The sequence below is a fragment of the Microcaecilia unicolor genome, chromosome 13, assembly GCF_901765095.1.
Source record: "Microcaecilia unicolor chromosome 13, aMicUni1.1, whole genome shotgun sequence".
Taxonomy (NCBI): domain Eukaryota; kingdom Metazoa; phylum Chordata; class Amphibia; order Gymnophiona; family Siphonopidae; genus Microcaecilia; species Microcaecilia unicolor.
The window spans coordinates 103,790,896-103,810,450 of record NC_044043.1 but is presented as its reverse complement, the minus strand read 5'-3'; the positions used below and the strand labels follow the sequence as shown (position 1 = coordinate 103,810,450).

The following is a 19,555-nucleotide window of genomic DNA, read 5'->3' as shown; positions in this document are numbered from 1 at the left end:
AAATATACTTCTACAACCCTATACAGACACCCGAACTCACTCATACCAGCCTTCCACTGCGTCATTCAGCCCAGTCTCTCCACTTATAAGGTACATCATATATAGCTACAGACCAAAACACCGCTGTAAACCCAGGAATACACTATATCTTTGTATCTTCCACATGTACCCCAGTCCCATGTAAACAGTTTATCTCTTTCTTCCAACCAAAAATAATGTCACTTAGCAGTGCATCTTCGGCTACTAAAACTCCGTAGCTTCCACGATAACATCACAAATCCAGGTTTGATGTTGCAGCGCAGCTTGACAAGGGCTTCTGGTGGCTGCATGCGTCACTCAACCTTTCACCTCATTCGCTCCTCGATGCGAGAACCGCATTTCGGAAAATCCTTCCTCAGGAGGAACAACTGTAAACACCACCAAGAAGTACCAGTTGTGCAGGCATAACCAACTGTACCAGTCTGGGTGTTATCTATTGTATTGAGTGCACTTGCTATCTATATTATATTGGGCACACAAAACGTCAGCTAAAGAATAGGATTGCTGAGCGTGTCAGCAATCTTAGGATTAGAAAAAAAGATGCACCTCTGGTGAATCACTGGATGACACAACAACATGAGATCGAGCAGTTGAAATGTGTGGTACTGAGACAGATCACCACTGGTGTAAGAGGGGGAGATGTTAGCGCATTGTTACTGTCTATAGAGCAAAGATTCATTTTTGAATGGGGTACGGTGGCTCCCAGGGGTCTAAACCTAAAAGTTGAGTGGACTTAGTCGGGGCCCCTCCCCCTTCAGATGTAATAAATTAGCTAGTGAGGGGGATGAGTGAGCTAAGGCGTTTGTAGCAGTTGGGACGTTCTACAGGGAGTCCCATGCTGGACTCATTATTCCTAAGGTAGCCTGCCTGTAAATTCAAGCACAACAGTTTATAATAATCGTATCAGATTAAGTTGGTTATTAATATAGAAAATAAGTGAATGGTATGGGTATAATATATTGCTGCAGATGTTTAGAGTTGTTCCTCCTGAGGAAGGATTATCCGAAATGCGGTTCTCGCATCGAGGAGCGAATGAGGAAGTGAAATGAGGTGAAAGGTTGAGTGACGCATGCAGCCACCAGAAGCCCTTGCCAAGCTGCGCTGCAACATCAAACCTGGATTTGTGAGGTTATCGTGGAGGCTACGGAGTTTTAGTAGCCGAAGATGCACTGCTAAGTGACATTATTTTTGGTTGGAAGAAAGAGATAAACTGTTTACAGGGGACTGGGGTACATGTGGAAGATACAAACATATAGTGTATTCCTGGGTTTACAACGGTGTTTTGGTCTGTAGCTATATATGGTGTATCTTATAAGTGGAGAGACTGGGTTGAATGACGCAGTGAAAGGCTGGTATGAGTGAGTTCGGGTGTCTGTATAGGGTTGTGGAAATATATTTATTGTTAAACATTGTCATTGTTATTCAAAATAAAGTGTTTAAAAGAAGTGAGGAGTACGGACAGTGGATTGGGTATGTGGGATTGTACTTCTGGTTAATTCACTAAATCCCCACTGAATATATATTATACAGTTTAAACGTAACCAGCCCAGCCAACATTCATCGCTGGCTGGTTAAGTTTATAAGGCCGAAGACAAGCTGCTATTTGGGCTGCCCAATTTGGCTGCCAAACTTAGCTAGCGATGCACTGATTATTTGCGGAAAGCCAGTTAAGTGCTATTTAGGAGCTGTTCCTTGCCAGTTAAATAGTGCTGAATATTGGGGGTGGGTGGGGTGGGGGTGGGGGGGAATAGTGTTTTAGCGCTTATCTGCGGATAATCAACAGGAGACATAGCTGTTTAGGTGAGGATATTCCATGCCAAACCAGCTATGTTTAGCGGTTAAAACAGGCATCATAAATAGCAGGCTGAATACCAGTTCCAAAGTCTTTACCACATCCCGCCCTTTTCAGTGCAGACTTCCTGGCAGAGTTTCCTGCTGTACACTCAGGGTGAATAAGGCCTTGTGTTTCCCCTCCGTTACTACTGCAGGTCTCAGGCAGGGTTGAGAAGGCCACAACAGCATAGCAGTAGGTGTTGGCTGTTAGGTAGAGAAGGAAGAGAGATGTTACTGAACTTCATGGAACATGTGATAGATCCTGGACTGGGACGGGCTGGGGAAGAGTTGGAGAAGAATAAGGGTCATGGGGCAGGAATGATATCTTTGGAAGGAAGAGAATACAGATACGGAGAAGATGCTGGACATGGGTTGATAGCGAGATGGGGGAAATGCTGGCCACATGGGGAGGGAATCGGGAGATGGGGAACATTCTGGACATGGGGGAAGGGGAAAAGGGAGATGGAGAGATGCTGGACCTACTACTAGTACTAATTTCTATACTGTTACTATACATAGCACTGTACACATTATATGCAGGTAGGTCTAGGGCTCTTCAGCTTGGAGAAAAGGCGGCTGAGATGAGATATGATAGAGGTCTATAAAATAATGAGTGAACGGGTAGAAGTGAAGCGTCTGTTTATGCTTTCCAAAAATACTAGGATTAGGGGTATGCGATGAAGCTACAATGTAGTATATTTGTTTTAAATTTACTACACTGTAGTTTCATCGCATGCCCCCTAGTCCTAGTATTTTTGGAAAGCGTGAACAGACTCTTCACATCCACCTGTTCCACTCCACTCATTATTTTATACACCTCTATCATGTCTCCCCTCAGCCGTCTCTTCTCCAAGCTGTATAGCCCTAGCCTCCTTAGTCTTTCTTCATAGGGAAGTCGTCCCATCCCCGCTATCATTTTAGTCGCCCTTCGCTGCACCTTTTCCAATTCTACTATATCTTTCTTGAGATGCGGCGACCAGAATTGAACACAATACTCAAGGTGCGGTCGCACCATGGAGCGATACAACGGCATTATAACATCCTCACACCTGTTTTCCATACCTTTCCTAATAATACCCAACATTCTATTTGCTTTCTTAGCCGCAGCAGCACACTGAGCAGAAGGCTTCAGTGTGTTATCGACGACGACACCCAGATCCCTTTCTTGGTCCGTAACTCCTAACGTGGAACCTTGCATGACTTAGCTATAATTCGGGTTCTTTTTTCCCACATGCATCACCTTGCACTTGCTCACATTAAACATCATCTGCCATTTAGCCGCCCAGTCTCCCAGTCTCGTAAGGTCCTCTTGTAATTTTTCACAATCCTGTCGTAATTTAACGACTTTGAATAACTTTGTGTCATCAGCAAATTTAATTACCTCGCTAGTTACTCCCATCTCTAAATCATTTATAAATATATTAAAAAGCAGCGGTCCTAGCACGGACCCCTGAGGAACCCCACTAACTACCCTTTGTGAATACTGCCCATTTAACCCCACTCTCTGCTTCCTATCCTTCAACCAGTTTTTAATCCACAATAGGACATTTCCTCCTATCCCATGACCCTCCAATTTCCTCTGTAGCCTTTCATGAGGTACCTTGTCAAACGCCTTTTGAAAATCCAGATACACAATATCAACCGACTCCCCTTTGTCCACATGTTTGTTCACTCCTTCAAAGAATTGAAGTAAATTGGTCAGGCAAGATTTCCCCACACAAAAGCCATGCTGACTTGGTCTCAGTAATCCATGCCCTCGGATGTGCTCTGTAATTTTGTTTTTAATAATAGCCTCTACCATTTTCCCCGGCACCGACGTCAGACTCACCGGTCTATAATTTCCCGGATCTCCCCTGGAGCCTTTTTTAAAAATGGGCGTTACATTGGCCACCTTCCTATCTTCCGGTACCACGCTCGATTTTAAGGATAAGTTGCATATCACTAGCAGTAGCTCCGCAAGCTCGTTTTTCAGTTCTATCAGTACTCTAGGATGAATACCATCCGGTCCAGGAGATTTGCTACTCTTCAGTTTGCCGAACTGCCCCATTACGTCCTCCAGGTTTACCGTGAAGTCAGTAAGTTTCTCCGACTCGTCCGCTTGAAATACCATTTCCGACACCGGTATCCCACCCAAATCTTCCTCGGTCAGAAGAAGGCGGGACACTGAGGGAACCAACAGCGCGAAGGGAAGGGAGACGTCGGCAGCGCTCCGCTTTCACAGACGCTGCTGCGACTGCAAGTAAAAGATTTAAAAGCCTCGGCGGCGCGGGGCGACAGTAAGCACCGCGGCGGCGCCCTCCAGAGGTGGGCGCCCTCCTGCGGTGCTTACCCCGCTTACCGCATCGGCACAGCCCTGGCTTGATGGATCTTTGGTCCGTTCCAGTATGGCAATACTTATGTACTTTTATAGGTACTTTGTCCCTAGAGGGTTCACAATCTAAGTTTTTGTACCTGGGGCAATGGAGGATTAAGTGACTTGCCAGTGGTCACATTTAGTTGCATTACGAACTGAACCCAGGTTGCCAGGATCAAAGCCTGCTGCATTAACCATAGGCCACTGCTCCACCTGGGGGAAGGAATAGAGAGAGAGAGAAGAGAGGTGCTGGACATGGCAGTAGAACAGGGAGAGGAAGGGACACTGGACATAAGGGAAATATGCTGGATGCAGGAGAACTGGGAGACAGAGAGGAGATGCTGGATACGGGGCACATGCTGGGCATGGGGGAGGGAACAGGGCAATAGAGGAGAGATGCTGGACACAGGTGGAATAGAGAGATGCTTGATAGAGGGAAATTCTGAATAGGGAGAAGAGTGAGAGAGGGTACAGTTAGTGAAAGGCTAGAGAATAAAGCTGGGGAAGGAGAAAGTGATAGGGAATGGGAGGCCTGAGAAAGCTGTAGGTAGGTGCTGTAAAAAAAAAGACAGAAATTAAGGAATGGTTGGGAAGAAGTGAAATCTGGATAGTGAAGCAGAAAAATAAATAGAAGAAAGCTAGAAGTAAAGATGGATGTAGGAGAGAAAATGAAAGGAGGAGAGCAGAAATGGCAATGTACAGGACAGTAGACCCAGGAATCAGAGTTAAGAAAATATGGCCAGAATAAGCCAAAACCAGAGACTTGGACCATCACAACAAATAAAATGACCAGACAATAAGATTAGAAAAGAGAATTTTATTTTCAATTTTGTGATTAGAATGTCAGTGTTTGCAACGTACATCTGCTATCTTTTTATTTTGCACAGTGCAAGGGGAAATATTTCTGTTTTTCTGATGTACTGCATGCAAGAGTCTGACTTTTTGTCTATATATTTCTATTTTCAGTTTGTGGTCATTCTTTGTTTTTATTTGGTGAGGGTCTGTTTGTGGTAAGCTAGTTTATTCAGTTTTCCCATAGATGTACTGAAGTTGCAAATCTCACTGCATATTTATGGTGCTGCCTTTCCTAGATATGTTCTTTGTTATGTAAATTTTGGAAATTATGCTGAAATGGTAGATTTGCTGTTGTTCCTGATTCAAATTTGTAGAGTTTTGTATCACTTCATATTAACAGGGGCGCAGCCAGACTTCGCCGTTAGGGGGGTCCAGAGCCGAGGTGAGGGGGCACATGTTAGCCCCCCCCCCGGCACCGCCGCTGCCATTGCCAACACCCCCCGCTGCCGCCAGCACCACCTCCAACAACTTTGACCCCCCCCCCTCCCGATGACCCTCTCAACCCTCTGCCCGCTGTTGCCTACATTTGCTGGCGGGGAACCCCAACCCCCGCCAGCCAACGTTTTCTTCCTTCGTTTGGTTGCCGAGTCTGATGTCCTGCATGTACAACGTGCAGGACGTCAGACTCACAGAAACAGAACAAAGCCCTGCAGATCGCAAGGCTTCGTTCTGTTTCTGTGAGTCTGACGTCCTGCATGGTGTGTACGTGCAGGACGTCAGACTCAGAAACCAAACGAAGGAAGAAGACTGGCTGGCAGGGGGTTGGGGTCCCCTGCCAGCAAAGGTAGCAGACGGCGATGGCAGGATGACGACGGGTTGGCGGCGGCAGGGGGGGGGGGGGTCCAGGGCCAAATCTACGGGGGCTCAGACCCCTGTGGCTCCATAGCAGCTACGCCCCTGCTTCATAATATCCTAATACCGAGACGACACTAGACTTCGACCTTGTTTTATATGGTAAGATATGGTATATGGTTCTGTACTCATTGTTGGAGGAGGGAACAAGGTGATGTAGTTGTATAATGTGTTGGATTTAATATCGTATGGAGGTCCATATATGTTTTGGGGTTTACTGATGAGGGGGCTGTGGCTCACTGGAGGCTAAAGGGGGCAATCCCTTGTAGTCTCCCCTCTTCAATTTGGCCTGCAGGTGCTGAAGCCTGAACGGCTACACTCATTGCAGTTATTTTTAGAGGCGAGGCACGGACAGAGCATGAGACAGGAGGGGATCTTGAATGAAAAATGGCAAGTGGCAGGTTTTTCTCTTTCAAATAGTTGGCAACCCTATTCGTAGCTGACCTGATGAAGAAAGCTTGTTAGAAATAATAGCGTATTGACCCATTAACACAAGCTTTTCTGTTGAAAAGTGTTCCAGACATTTTCTCTTGCTTTAGAATCATACGCTTAGTCAAAGGGGGCCGATATTCAGAATGTGGGAATTAGTCTGGCTAACTCCAGCGATCAGCGGTAATGCTGGCTATTCAGTGCTAGGCAGTATCCGATCACCGGCATTGAAGATCCGGTTTATTTTTAGCCAGTTTGAACTTAACTGGCCAAACCAATATTCAGCGCTGGCCAGTTAAGTTCAAACCAGGGAAAGATATTCCAGATGTATATGTGGCCAAAAATGGCCACCAAACCCACGCTAAAAATTAGCAGATAGCCAGTTATATCATGCAATATAACTAGCTAACCGGTGATATTTAGCAGGAGACAGCCGGCTATCTCCCGCTGAATATTGCCAGATAGCGAGGCCATTTCTGGGCAGTTAAATTATTTTCAATATTGGGGGTAAAGAGCCTGTGGTTCTACTGGTCCATACAGGAAAGGCAGAAGTAGCAGAAGCCTGCACGGGTACAACCAATAGCAGAGCCAGGAACATTTTAGAGGGGGTGCGTGTCTTCCCCCACGCCGACCCCTTGTACCTTAAAATGCTCCTGGCTTTAGTCTTTATCCAGGCAGCAGCCGCGACACTCATAGGCTGCCTACGGCCTGCTGTGGGCCTTCCTCCCTGAACCACTGGGTGACATAACAGGCAATATTCAGCAGGAGATAGACGATTATCCACCGCTAAATATCAACGGATAGTCAGCTATGTGCTGTTCCTTGCTGATTGAATAGTTTTTAATATTTGGGGGGGGGGGGGGGGTGTTCTTTTTAGTGGAGACAGGACTAGGGGTAAAATCTATCAATTCAGGGCCTGATATTACATCCAGCTGGCTGGCCACCAATATTCAATGCTCTTTACCTGGCAGTACCATTGAATATCATCGCTGCATAACTTCCAAGTGACTGGATCTTCAAAGCTGCCGCCCAAACACAGTTTACAAATTAGTCCTGATCTAATTTTATGTTTTTGATGATGTATCATATTTGTAATCTGCCTACAACCATGAGATTGTGCAGAACAGAATGTTTTTAAATAAATAATTCAATTAGAAAAGAAAAACATAACATTATAGGAAAGTACAGGAACAGATTAAAATAAATTTAAGTTAAAAATAGAATAGGGGAAAAATAAAACAAAAAGCAGAAACTGACATGGTTCCTAATTTTGAATACTGACCCATTGGGTGTTTATTTTCCAGCCAATTAGGGGTTGTTTCAGGCCCAATATTCAGTGGCAGGTATCTCGCTAGCAGATAAGAACTGGTGACTGGGGCAATACCCCATATTCAGTTGATGCTACTGAAATTTTCTACCAACTGCTTTATCCGGATACTGCTCTTGTGTTACCTGGAGACTGGTGATATCAGGATTTTCAGAAGGCGTTTGACAAAGTGCCGCACGAAAGACTCCTGAAGAAATTGCAGAGTCATGGAATCGGAGGTAGGGTATTATTATGGATTAAGAACTGGTTGAAAGATAGGAAGCAGAGAGTAGGATTGCGTGGCCAGTATTCTCAGTGGAGGAGGGTAGTTAGTGGGGTCCCGCAGGGGTCTGTGCTGGGTCCGTTGCTTTTTAATGTATTTATAAATGACCTAGAGATGGGAATAACTAGTGAGGTAATTAAATTCGCCGATGACACAAAATTATTCAGGGTCGTCAAGTCGCAGGAGGAATGTGAACGATTACAGGAGGACCTTGCGAGACTGGGAGAATGGGCGTGCAAGTGGCAGATGAAGTTCAATGTTGACAAGTGCAAAGTGATGCATGTGGGTAAGAGGAACCCGAATTATAGCTACGTCTTGCAAGGTTCCGCGTTAGGAGTTACGGATCAAGAAAGGGATCTGGGTGTCGTCGTCGATGATACGCTGAAACCTTCTGCTCAGTGTGCTGCTGCGGCTAGGAAAGCGAATAGAATGTTGGGTGTTATTAGGAAGGGTATGGAGTCCAGGTGTGCGGATGTTATAATGCCGTTGTATCGCTCCATGGTGCGACCGCACCTGGAGTATTGTGTTCAGTACTGGTCTCCGTATCTCAAAAAAGATATAGTAGAATTGGAAAAGGTACAGCGAAGGGCGACGAAAATGATAGTGGGGATGGGACGACTTTCCTATGAAGAGAGGCTGAGAAGGCTAGGGCTTTTCAGCTTGGAGAAGAGACGGCTGAGGGGAGATATGATAGAAGTGTATAAAATAATGAGTGGAATGGATCGGGTGGATGTGAAGCGACTGTTCACGCTATCCAAAAATACTAGGACTAGAGGGCATGAGTTGAAGCTACAGTGTGGTAAATTTAAAACGAATCGGAGAAAATTTTTCTTCACCCAACGTGTAATTAGACTCTGGAATTCGTTGCCGGAGAACGTGGTACGGGCGGTTAGCTTGACGGAGTTTAAAAAGGGGTTAGATAGATTCCTAAAGGACAAGTCCATAGACCGCTATTAAATGGACTTGGAAAAATTCCGCATTTTTAGGTATAACTTGTCTGGAATGTTTTTACGTTTGGGGAGCGTGCCAGGTGCCCTTGACCTGGATTGGCCACTGTCGGTGACAGGATGCTGGGCTAGATGGACCTTTGGTCTTTCCCAGTATGGCACTACTTATGTACTTATGTCACAGGAGTTGGTGCAGAAAAAGCACAAAAACTGAGTGAGGATGCAAGAAAGGACTAAGGGAAGTGATGTTTTTCAAGGGTTTATCCAATGAACACCTGTTTTAATTTGTTCTGTTTTTTTTGCATTGGAGCAGTTTATCACTAAAATCAGAAGCCCACGTACATTGGACTTAACTTGGACTGCCAATTGTTCTACCTTTTATTTTTCCAGCTTGCCCCAACCAGCAAATAGAAAGTTGCTTCTTCACTCCACATACTACAACAGGAAAATTTTCAAAACCCTCTTTCTTCTCTCTTACGTGGGAAAACTGCTTCCAAGTATGATCCTCCCCAAGGGATACTCCTTCCCATTCACTGTCACTGGAGGGCTCACTTCCAAGTTCCCAAAGGAGTCCAAACTGGTGGCTTCAGAAGAAAGAGCTACTTTAGTAACATAACCGAAATCTGGACCCTTTGGAAGCAAACAAATAAAAAGAATTATTGGAAATGCTGCAGTTTCAGATAAAGCATTCAAAAAAATGTAGCAACATGCACTATAATATAAGTTTGATGCATTTAACGTATATTTTTTTTATTGGGGTGTCATCAATAGTGTACTAGCAACGTAAAGAGCAGCATCAAAATCAGAACATAAGAATTCCCCTACTGGGTCAGAATATAGGTCCATCAAGGCCAATATCCTGTTTCCAATAGTGGCCAATCCAGGTTGCAAGTACCTGGCAGAATCCCAAAGAGTAACGATTCCATACTACTAACCCCCAGGATAGGCAGTAGCTTTCACCAGGTCTACTCTAATAGCATTTTTTTTTACTTTTCTTCCAGGAATTTATCCAAATCTGTTTTAAACACAATAATCCAAGATCTTGTTTTTCACCCACATGGTGGCACTACCAACCTCTAGACCCCTGGTACGAGGTAAATTTTACAAGCTGCTTTTGTATGTAGAATGCTGATTTCTGGTCTAGTCTGGAGACAGCAGAATGGCCAAAGAAGAAACAGGAACCAACCAGTATGGCAAAGATGGTGTATTAATAGAAGAAAGTCCAACTTAGCTACATTTTGGCAACTGTCTGAGTCGGTTATAAACATCTGACAAACCTAAACGAATGATAAGCTGATTAACTGTTCCTCAGACCCCATCCCCACCAACTTACTTAACACCATCTCTCCTACTATCACCCCCCCATCTGACATGTCCTCAACCTCTCTCTCTCCACTGCAACTGTCCCTGACACCTTCAAGCATGCTGTAGTCACACCTCTCCTCAAAAAACCTTCACTTGACCCTACCTGTCCCTCCAACTACCGCCCTATTTCCCTCCTACCCTTCCTCTCCAAAATACTTGAACGCGCCGTTCTCAGCCGTTGCCTTGATTTTCTCGCCTCCCATGCCATCCTCGATCCGCTTCAATCTGGCTTTCGCCCATTACACTCGACAGAAATGGCATTATCCAAAATCTGTAATGACCTTTTCCTCGCCAAATCTAAAGGTCATTACTCCATCCTCATTCTCCTCGACCTATCCGCCGCTTTTGACACTGTCAATCACAACTTACTTCTCGACACACTGTCCTCTTTTGGGTTCCAGGGCTCTGTCCTCTCCTGGTTCTCCTCTTATCTCTCCCATCGTACCTTCAGAGTACACTCTCATGGTTCTTCCTCCACCCCTATCCCGCTCTCTGTTGGAGTCCCTCAGGGTTCTGTCCTTGGACTCCTTTTCTCAATCTACACCTCTTCCCTGGGCTCCCTGATCTCGTCTCATGGCTTCCACTATCATCTTTATGCTGACGACACCCAGCTTTATCTCTCCACACCAGACATCACTGTGGAAACCCAGGCCAAAGTATTGGCCTGCTTATCCGACATTGCTGCCTGGATGTCCAACCGCCACCTGAAACTGAACATGGCCAAGACCGAACTTCTTGTCTTCCCACTCAAACCCACTTCTCCTCTACCTCCACTCTCTATCTCGGTTGATAACACCCTCATTGTCCCCGTCTCATCTGCCCGCAACCTCGGTGTCATCTTCGACTCCTCCCTCTCCTTCTCTGCGCATATCCAGCAGATAGCTAAGACCTGTCGCTTCTTCCTCTACAACATTAGCAAAATCCGCCCTTTCCTCTCTGAGCACACCACCAGAACTCTCATCCACTCTCTCATTACCTCTCGCCTTGACTACTGCAACCTACTCCTCACTGGTCTCCCACCTAGAGGCATATTTTCAAAGCACTTTGGGAGGCTAAGTTCCATAGGTTTCTATGGAACTTTGGGAGGCTAAGTGCTTTGAAAATGAGCCTGTTAGCCACCTATCCCCCCTTCAGTCCGTTCAGAACTCTGCTGCACGTCTTATCTTCCGCCTGAACCGATACACTCATATCACCCCTCTCCTCAAGTCACTTCACTGGCTTCCGATCAGGTACCGCATTCAGTTCAAGCTTCTGCTACTAACCTACAAATGTACTCGATCTGCAGCCCCTCCTTACCTCTCAACCCTCATCTCCCCTTATGTTCCTACCTGTAACCTCCGCTCTCAAGACAAATCCCTCCTTTCAGTACCCTTCTCCACCACCGCCAACTCCAGGCTCCGCCCTTTCTGCCTCGCCTCACCCCATGCGTGGAACAAACTCCCTGAGCCCATACGCCAGGCCCCCTCCCTGCCCATCTTCAAATCACTGCTTAAAGCCATCTTTTCAATGTCGCCTTCGGCACCTAACCACTACACCTCTACCCAGGAAATCTAGACTGCCCCAACTTGACATTTCATTCTTTATATTGTAAGCTCCTTTGAGCAGGGACCGTCCTTCTTTGTTTAATTTGTACAGCGCTGCGTAACCCTAGTAGCGCTCTAGAAATGTTAAGTAGTAGTAGTAGTAAGTAGTATTACAGTTCCAATATATGGCAGAACACTTTGCAGTGAATTAAAGCCAACATAACCTTAAGGAAATTACTTCCAAAACTGCCTCTCTATTTCTATGTGTATAATTGTGCTCCTATGAAAACATTTCTTGCCAAAGAAACGCATGGTGCAAGCTGGCTTGATCTTGCACAGGGACAATGTTTAAGCAGGGTCTGGATGGAGTCAGGATTTACAGCAGTAGTTTATAAACATGCATGTAAATTGCAACTATGCTCACCTTCCAGCCAGACTGCACCCCAGACCACACCTGCATTACAAGCATTCACTGGCTGTCATCATGGTTTTATGCATGAAAAAGGTTTATAAAATAATTTTGTGTATGCTAGAAAATCTTTAAAATGTCCTTATGTGCCCAGCAGTCACAGCTGACTGCATAACAGCTTTGAAATAAGAGCATAAACCCTGTCATACTGGGTAAAACCAAAGGTCCATTTAGCCCAGAATCCTGATTCCAAGAGTGGTCACTGAAGGTCACAAATACCTGCCCAAGCACTTATTCTGCAGCACTATCCACTTAAACACAGCGGAAGTCTTGCGAGGCCACCGACTGAAGTCTCCGCAGGATCAGCAGCAGCAGGCAGTAAAGAGTGGAGATCTTTTCTGCTCCACTGGACCACCAGGATGTACTGAGGTATGTTCGGGGAGGGAAAATGGATGGATTGAGTCATGCATTGGGAGGGGAAGGTAGCAAGGGGGCTGTAAAAAAGGAGGGAGGGAGAGAACTGGAAATAATTTTGGTAAGGGGGACATACATGGAGAGGGAGGAAGAAAAAGGGGAAACAGAGCACATGTGATAGAAGGGGATGAACAGAAGAGGAGGATATGCTGCTTAGATGTTTGCTTTTTATTTATTTATTTTTTTTTTTAAGCAGAGTATGGAAGAAAATGCATTTATGTTACTTTTACCAGTATTTAGTAACATACCAGCTCATTTTCGAAAGTGATCGCCAGCCATTTCCCAACATAAATCGGGAGATGGCCGGTGATTTTGGAAAAGCAGCTAAGCGAAGGCGGGACACAGGCAGGCATGGGCGTGGCTACCAGATGGCCGGCTTTTGCGGATAATGGAAAAAAAAAAGCGGCGTTAAGCAGTATTTCGCCGGGTTTACTTGGTCCTTTTATTTTCACAACCAAGTCTCAAAAAAGGGCCCCAACTGACCAGATGACCACTGGAGGGAATGGGGGATGACCTCCCCCACCTCCCAACTACCAGCCCTGCCTCCCACCACCGGCTAAGCTTCTGGGGATCCCTTCCTTCTGAGCAGGATTCCTTTATGTTTATCCCACGCATGTTTGAATTCCGTTACCGTTTTCCTCTCCACCACTTCCCATGGGAGAGCATTCCAAGCATCCACCACTCTTCTCCGTGAAAAAATGCTTCCTGACATTTTTCTTGAGTCTGCCCCCCTTCAATCTCATATCATGCCCTCTAGTTCTACCGCCTTCCCATCTCTGGAAAAGGTTTGTTTGCGGATTAATAACTTTCAGATATTTGAACAACTGTATCATATCACCCCTGTTTCTCCTTTCCTCCAGGGTGTACATGTTCAGGTCAGCAAGTCTCTTCTCATACATCTTGTAACGCAAATCCCATACCATTCTCGTAGCTTTTCTTTGCACCGCTTCAATTCTTTTAACATCCTTAGCAAGATACGGCCTCCAGAACTGAACACAATACTCCAGGTGGGGCCTCACCAACGACTTATACAGGGGCATTAAAACCTCTTTTCTTCTGCTGGTCACGCCCCTCTCTATACAGCCTAGCAACCTTCTACTTACGGCCACCGCCTTGTCACACTGTTTCGTTGCCTTCAGATCCTCAGATACTATCACCCCAAGATCCCTCTCCCCGACTGTAGCTATCAGACTCTCCCCGCCTAATACATACGTCTCCCGTTGAATTTTAATTGCCAAACCTTAGACCATTCTTCTAGCTTCCGCAGATCCTTTTTCATGTTTTCCACTCCCTCCCGAGTGTCCACTCTGTTACAAATCTTAGTATCATCCGCAAAAAGGCAAACTTTACCTTCTAACCCTTTGGCAATGTCACTCACATTTATAGAATCTGGCTTTCTTTGGGGGGGGGGGGGTCACAGTGACTGTGCGGCGAGGTGTGATGCAGTGCAGCGGGGCTGGGCAGGGCTGGGTGGGCAAGGAGATTACTTCCAGCAGGCACGGGTGGGGACGGGTTTGATTTCTGTCCCCATGCAACTCTAGCGCTTACTGCACAATGATGCTGCCGGTGGCCTGGCCGGGAAATTGAAGGACAGAGGTGCAGAGAGTGGGAGGGAGCCAGGAGTGCCCAAAACACAGGCACTTGACTGGCCACCAGGGTTGGGAAGGCCAGAGGCTGGAATGTGTGTGTGTGGGGGGGGGGGGGGGGGGGGGGGGGACCTGGGCTCCAAGGCCCTCCCCATAGTTATGCCACTGTACATGACACAGCCAGTTAGGTGTGGATATTCAGCACCAAACTGGCTATGTTGAGCGGTTAAAATAGGCCACATAAATAGCAGGCCTATCTTTAACCACTAAGGCTTAACTGGTAAGTGCCCGCAGTAAGAAATGCCAGAAATGGCATTGCATATCTGTGTTTAGCGCTGGTGGTGGACAGCAAAAGCACTGGCCACCTCCAGCTGATTATCAGCGGGAAAGAATTTATTTAAAAAAAGTGAAATAGAGGAAATAATTCTTACAAGAAGTTCTCTCACAGGGAAATCTTTTAACTCCCCATCTTTAGGTGAATCCAGAACCACAGGAAATCCTTTGTGAGGAGCCTGAATGTAGCCAAACTCCATTTCATCCTGTGAAAATAGGTGAGAGACATTTACAGAGCTGCAATGAAGAATGTCGATCACCTACATATCAACCCAAGTGCCAACCAATAGCAAAAATTGTCCTAACTTGGCCACTGTATATCGTCCGAGACCCGCATAACTAGTTTTAAATTTGAAAGTCCTCCCCCGATCCCCCTCTCGGTTCCCGAGAGCCCCCTTCTTCCTTTTTTTTTTAATGTTCATATAATTTTTACTAAGTTTATATACTATACAGAGATGCCAGCACTGCATAGTGTAATACAGCCAGTAATTATTTATTTATTTATTCAGAACATTTATACCCCGCTTAATACCACTTAAAGCAGCCTCAAAGCGGCTTACAATGAGCCAATTACAATGACAGTGGAAGGGACAAAGGAAGAAGGGAAAAAAACTACCACATCAATAGCAAAACATAATTGGCTTCGTTAGACCTCTAACTGAAGAAGGGGGGGGGGGGGGGGGGTAGGAATAAGTGAAGTTTAACACATTTTACAATAACATTTAAAAGTAAATCATGGTTCTGTAAATCCCTTAATCTTATAGCTCTGCAGCTATTTACCATCTAGGAAGGTCTGGAGTTGATCAGGAATATAATATACATATTTTACCTGATTTAATCTAATAATACATTTGCAAGGGTATGCAAATGTATTAGATTAAATCAGGTAAAATATGTATATTATATTCCTCATTTAAAAAGGAGATAGAGCAGCTTTTAAACTAGAAATGGGGGGGAAGGCTGACAGTCGCTCAAAAGCGCATGGTTCGGGAAAAGGTTTCTTGCAAAGATACCTCACAAACAGGGAAGATAGGGTTTCTGGATAGTGAGGTTGCACAACAAACCGTGGTAGGCCAGGTGCCCTTAAATACAACTAAAGATCAGACAAAAGATGTCAAATCAATAGTGTCAGGTACTAAGCATCATGCAAATAAGAACAACAAACATACTCTGAAATGTCTATATGCAAATGCTAGGAGTCTAAGAAATAAGATGGGAGAGTTGGAATATATTGCACTAAATGAAAAATTGGATATAATAGGCATTACTGAGACCTGGTGGAAGGAGGATAACCAGTGGGACACTGTCTTACCGGGGTACAAAGTATATCATAGTGATAGGGTGGACCGGACTGGTGGAGGGGTAGCATTGTATATTAACGAGAGCCTTGACTCAGATAGAGTACAAATTCAGCAGGACACAAATCACACCTTTGAATCATTGTGGGTTGAAATTCCATGTATAAAAGGGAAAAAAACGGTGATAGGAGTGTACTACCGTCCGCCTCGCCAGGATGAGCAGGTAGACGCAGAAATGATAAAAGAAATCAGAGACGCGAACAAAATGGGCAATGTGATAACAATGGGTGACTTCAATTATCCAAATATAGACTGGGTAAATGTAACATCGGGACACGCTACAGAGGTACAATTCCTTGATGAAATCAAGGACAGCTTTATGGAGCAGCTGGTGCAGGAGCCGACGAGAGAAGGAAAAATTCTAGACTTGGTCCTTAGTGGAGCGCATGATCTGGTGAGGAACGTTATGGTACTGGGGCCGCTTGATAACAGTGATCATAATATGATCAGTTTTGATATCGACCTTGAAGTAACTGTACACAGAAAGTCAAATACGTTAACGTTTAACTTTAAAAAAGGAGACTATGATAAAATGAGAAGAACGGTAAAAAAAAAAAAAACTTAGGGGGGCAACTGAGAGAGTAAAAACTGTACAACAGGCGTGGACGCTGTTCAAAAATACCATCCTGGAGGCCCAGGCCATACATATTCCGCGAATTAGAAAAGAAAGATAGAAGTCCAAAAGACAGCCGGCCTGGTTGAAAAGTGAGGTGAAGGAAGCTATTTAGGGCTAAAAGAAACGCCTTCAGAAAATGGAAGAAGGAACCGTCTGAAAATAACAAGAAGCAGCATAAGGAGTGTCAAAGCAAATGCAAGGCGCAGATAAAGAAGGCCAAGAGGGATTATGAAAAAAAGATAGCATTAGAGGCAAAAAAACATAGTAAAATTTTTTTTCGGTATATTAAAAGCAGGAAGCCGGCAAAAGAATTGGTTGGGCCGCTGGATGACCGAGGGGTAAAAGGGGCGATCAAGGAAGACAAAGACGTAGCGGAGTGTCTTGTCCACAAGGAAGATGAGCCCTTAGGTCCCGTAAGGCCCCAAAGGACCTTAAACGACAGCCGTGCAACCCAAGTCTTCACCCGCGGCGACCGCTGTTCACCAGGGGTTGAGCCCTCAGCTGCAGGCGGTCAACGGGACTTCAGGAACCGCGGGGTTGACGGACTGCCCTGGACTGGAACCAGGAGAAAAGTGGGTAGGTGGAAAAGAGAAGTCCATGAACTGGCAGCAGATCGGAGCAGGCAGCTAACAGCGAAGTCAGAGTCAGGCAAGAGGTCTAGGCAGGTGGCTTGTAGAGTAATCAAAGTCAGGCAAGAGGTCAAGGCAGGCAGCTAGCAGAGTAAACCAGGAAACAGTCCAAAAGTCCAAAATCAGCAACACCAGGAAATCACGGAACACAGGAACCACGGAGCCAGGCCTCGGGTAAAAGAACCTGAAGCAACATCCATCTCAGGCTCATTCCTTAAATACTGTTCGGCAGTCAGCCGCCCAGCCCCTGTAGACATAGCCGGCCAATCAGAACTTGGTTATCAACAGAACCCTTCTGATTGGCTCGGATCGAACTCCCAGGCGGATCTATCATGCCGGCCCCTCCAGTCCAACTCCTCTGAGGCGGAGCTTTGGGTTCCCGCGCCCAAGAATGAAGAAGACGCCGGCCATTGCACGTCGGCGCTATTTCCCCTATTGGCGCAAACACAGCCCCCGTAGCCGGCGATCGAGAGTCCGGCAGCCGCGATCGCCGGCCTCGGCCCCGGACAGGCCGGCCATCACCACGGCGAGCCCCGGCTCGCCTCCGAGGCCTCAAGAAAGCCGGCCTTCGTCGAGGTGGACGCCGTCTCCTGGTTCCCACGGAGGAGCAGCCGGAGGGAGCGACGGATGTGACACGGAGAGACTGAATAAATTCTTTGCTTCGGTCTTCACCGAGGAAGATTTGGGTGGGATACCAGTGTCGGAAATGGTATTTCAAGTGGACGAGTCGGAGAAACTTACTGACTTCACGGTAAACCTGGAGTACGTAATGGGGCAGTTCAGCAAACTGAAGAGTAGCAAATCTCCTGGACCGGATGGTATTCATCCTAGAGTACTGACAGAACTGAAAAATGAGCTTGCGGAGCTACTGCTAGTGATATGCAACTTATCCTTAAAATCGAGCGTGGTACCAGAAGATTGGAGGGTGGCCAATGTAACGCCGATTTTTAAAAAAGGCTCCAGGGGAGACCCGGGAAATTATAGACCGGTGAGTCTGACGTCGGTGCCGGGGAAAATGGTAGAGGCTATTATTAAAAACAAAATTACAGAGCACATCCGAGGACATGGATTACTGAGACTGAGTCAGCACGGCTTTTGTGTGGGGAAATCTTGCCTGACCAATTTACTTCAATTCTTTGAAGGAGTAAACAAACATGTGGACAAAGGGGAACCGGTTGATATTGTGTATCTGGATTTTCAAAAGGCGTTTGCCAAGGTACCTCATGAAAGACTACAGAGTAAATTGGAGGGTCATGGGATAGGAGGAAATGTCCTATTGTGGATTAAAAACTGGTTGAAGGATAGGAAACAGAGAGTGGGGTTAAATGGTCAGTATTCACAATGGAGAAGGGTAGTTAGTGGGGTTCCACAGGGGTCTGTGCTAGGACCGCTGCTTTTTAATATATTTATAAATGATTTAGAGATGGGAGTAACTAGCGAGGTAATTAAATTTGCTGATGACACAAAGTTATTCAAAGTTGTTAAATCGCGACAGGATTGTGAAAAATTACAGAAGGACCTTACGAGACTGGGCGACTGGGCGGCTAAATGGCAGATGAGCCACGTTTGACGTCCGTACAACGTGCTGCGACGTCAAACTCCGTCCAACTGGAAGGATGCATCATGCAGCTTTAATAGCACGAGGATGAAGAAGTTAAAGAAGACCTCGGCTGGGCTGGCGGGGGTTGGGGTCCCCCGCCAGCTGAAGTAATAGTTTAAAAAGCCGGCAGGAGCGGACCTCGGGGTAGATGACGGCTGTAGGCGGGGAAAGGGTTGGCGGTAGGCGGGGGAGAGTTAACGGCGGTAGGGGTGTCCAGGGCGAAATCTGCGGGGGCCCAGGCCCCTGTGGCCCCACGCAGATATGCCCCTGAACAGAGCACAGAGGTTTATTGTATTTCTCTGGGAATCTTAGTCTGTTCAGTACATAAGTCTTACAATCTAACTACACTGCTTTTACCTTTGGCTGCTAATTTCATTTATATAATAATTGGCTTGTTTCATTGCTTGTCAGTATTGTTCTGGAGCTAAGAATTCAGGTCTGCTCACAGGGGAACATAAATAAACACAATTCCACTACACACTTTCACGTTCCTCACTGCACTATTCTCCCATAGGAGGCAGCAGCAACTATATCCCTCTCCTGTACCTATTTATATCTACACACAAACCCTTGAAACAGGCTGTTCAGAACCTATGTAGTAAACCTCAGTGGGAGGCAGCAATGTTGTGCTTCAGCATCACAATAATGATCAGTAAAGTAGACATTTTAGAAGCTTTATTGCATCAAGCCATCTCCTGCTCCTCTGCAGCCAGAAAGGGAGCAGCACCCCGAATTTATGGGCCAGACTAGCAGAAGGGATCATGG

The 19,555-nt window shown here is 45.9% G+C and overlaps 1 protein-coding gene across 1 annotated transcript in view; it reads right to left on the bottom strand.

Moving 5' to 3' along the window:
* LOC115456573 (protein-arginine deiminase type-2-like) overlaps window positions 1-19,555 on the bottom strand; it is a 194,994-nt gene that overhangs the window by 42,267 nt on the left and 133,172 nt on the right. Inside the window, exons 10-11 of the mRNA XM_030185746.1 lie at window positions 14,686-14,793; window positions 9,376-9,527 (exon numbers count right to left, since the gene is read on the bottom strand). Coding sequence (XP_030041606.1) covers window positions 9,376-9,527; window positions 14,686-14,793 — 260 coding nt within the window. The remainder of the gene's footprint in view (window positions 1-9,375; window positions 9,528-14,685; window positions 14,794-19,555) is intronic.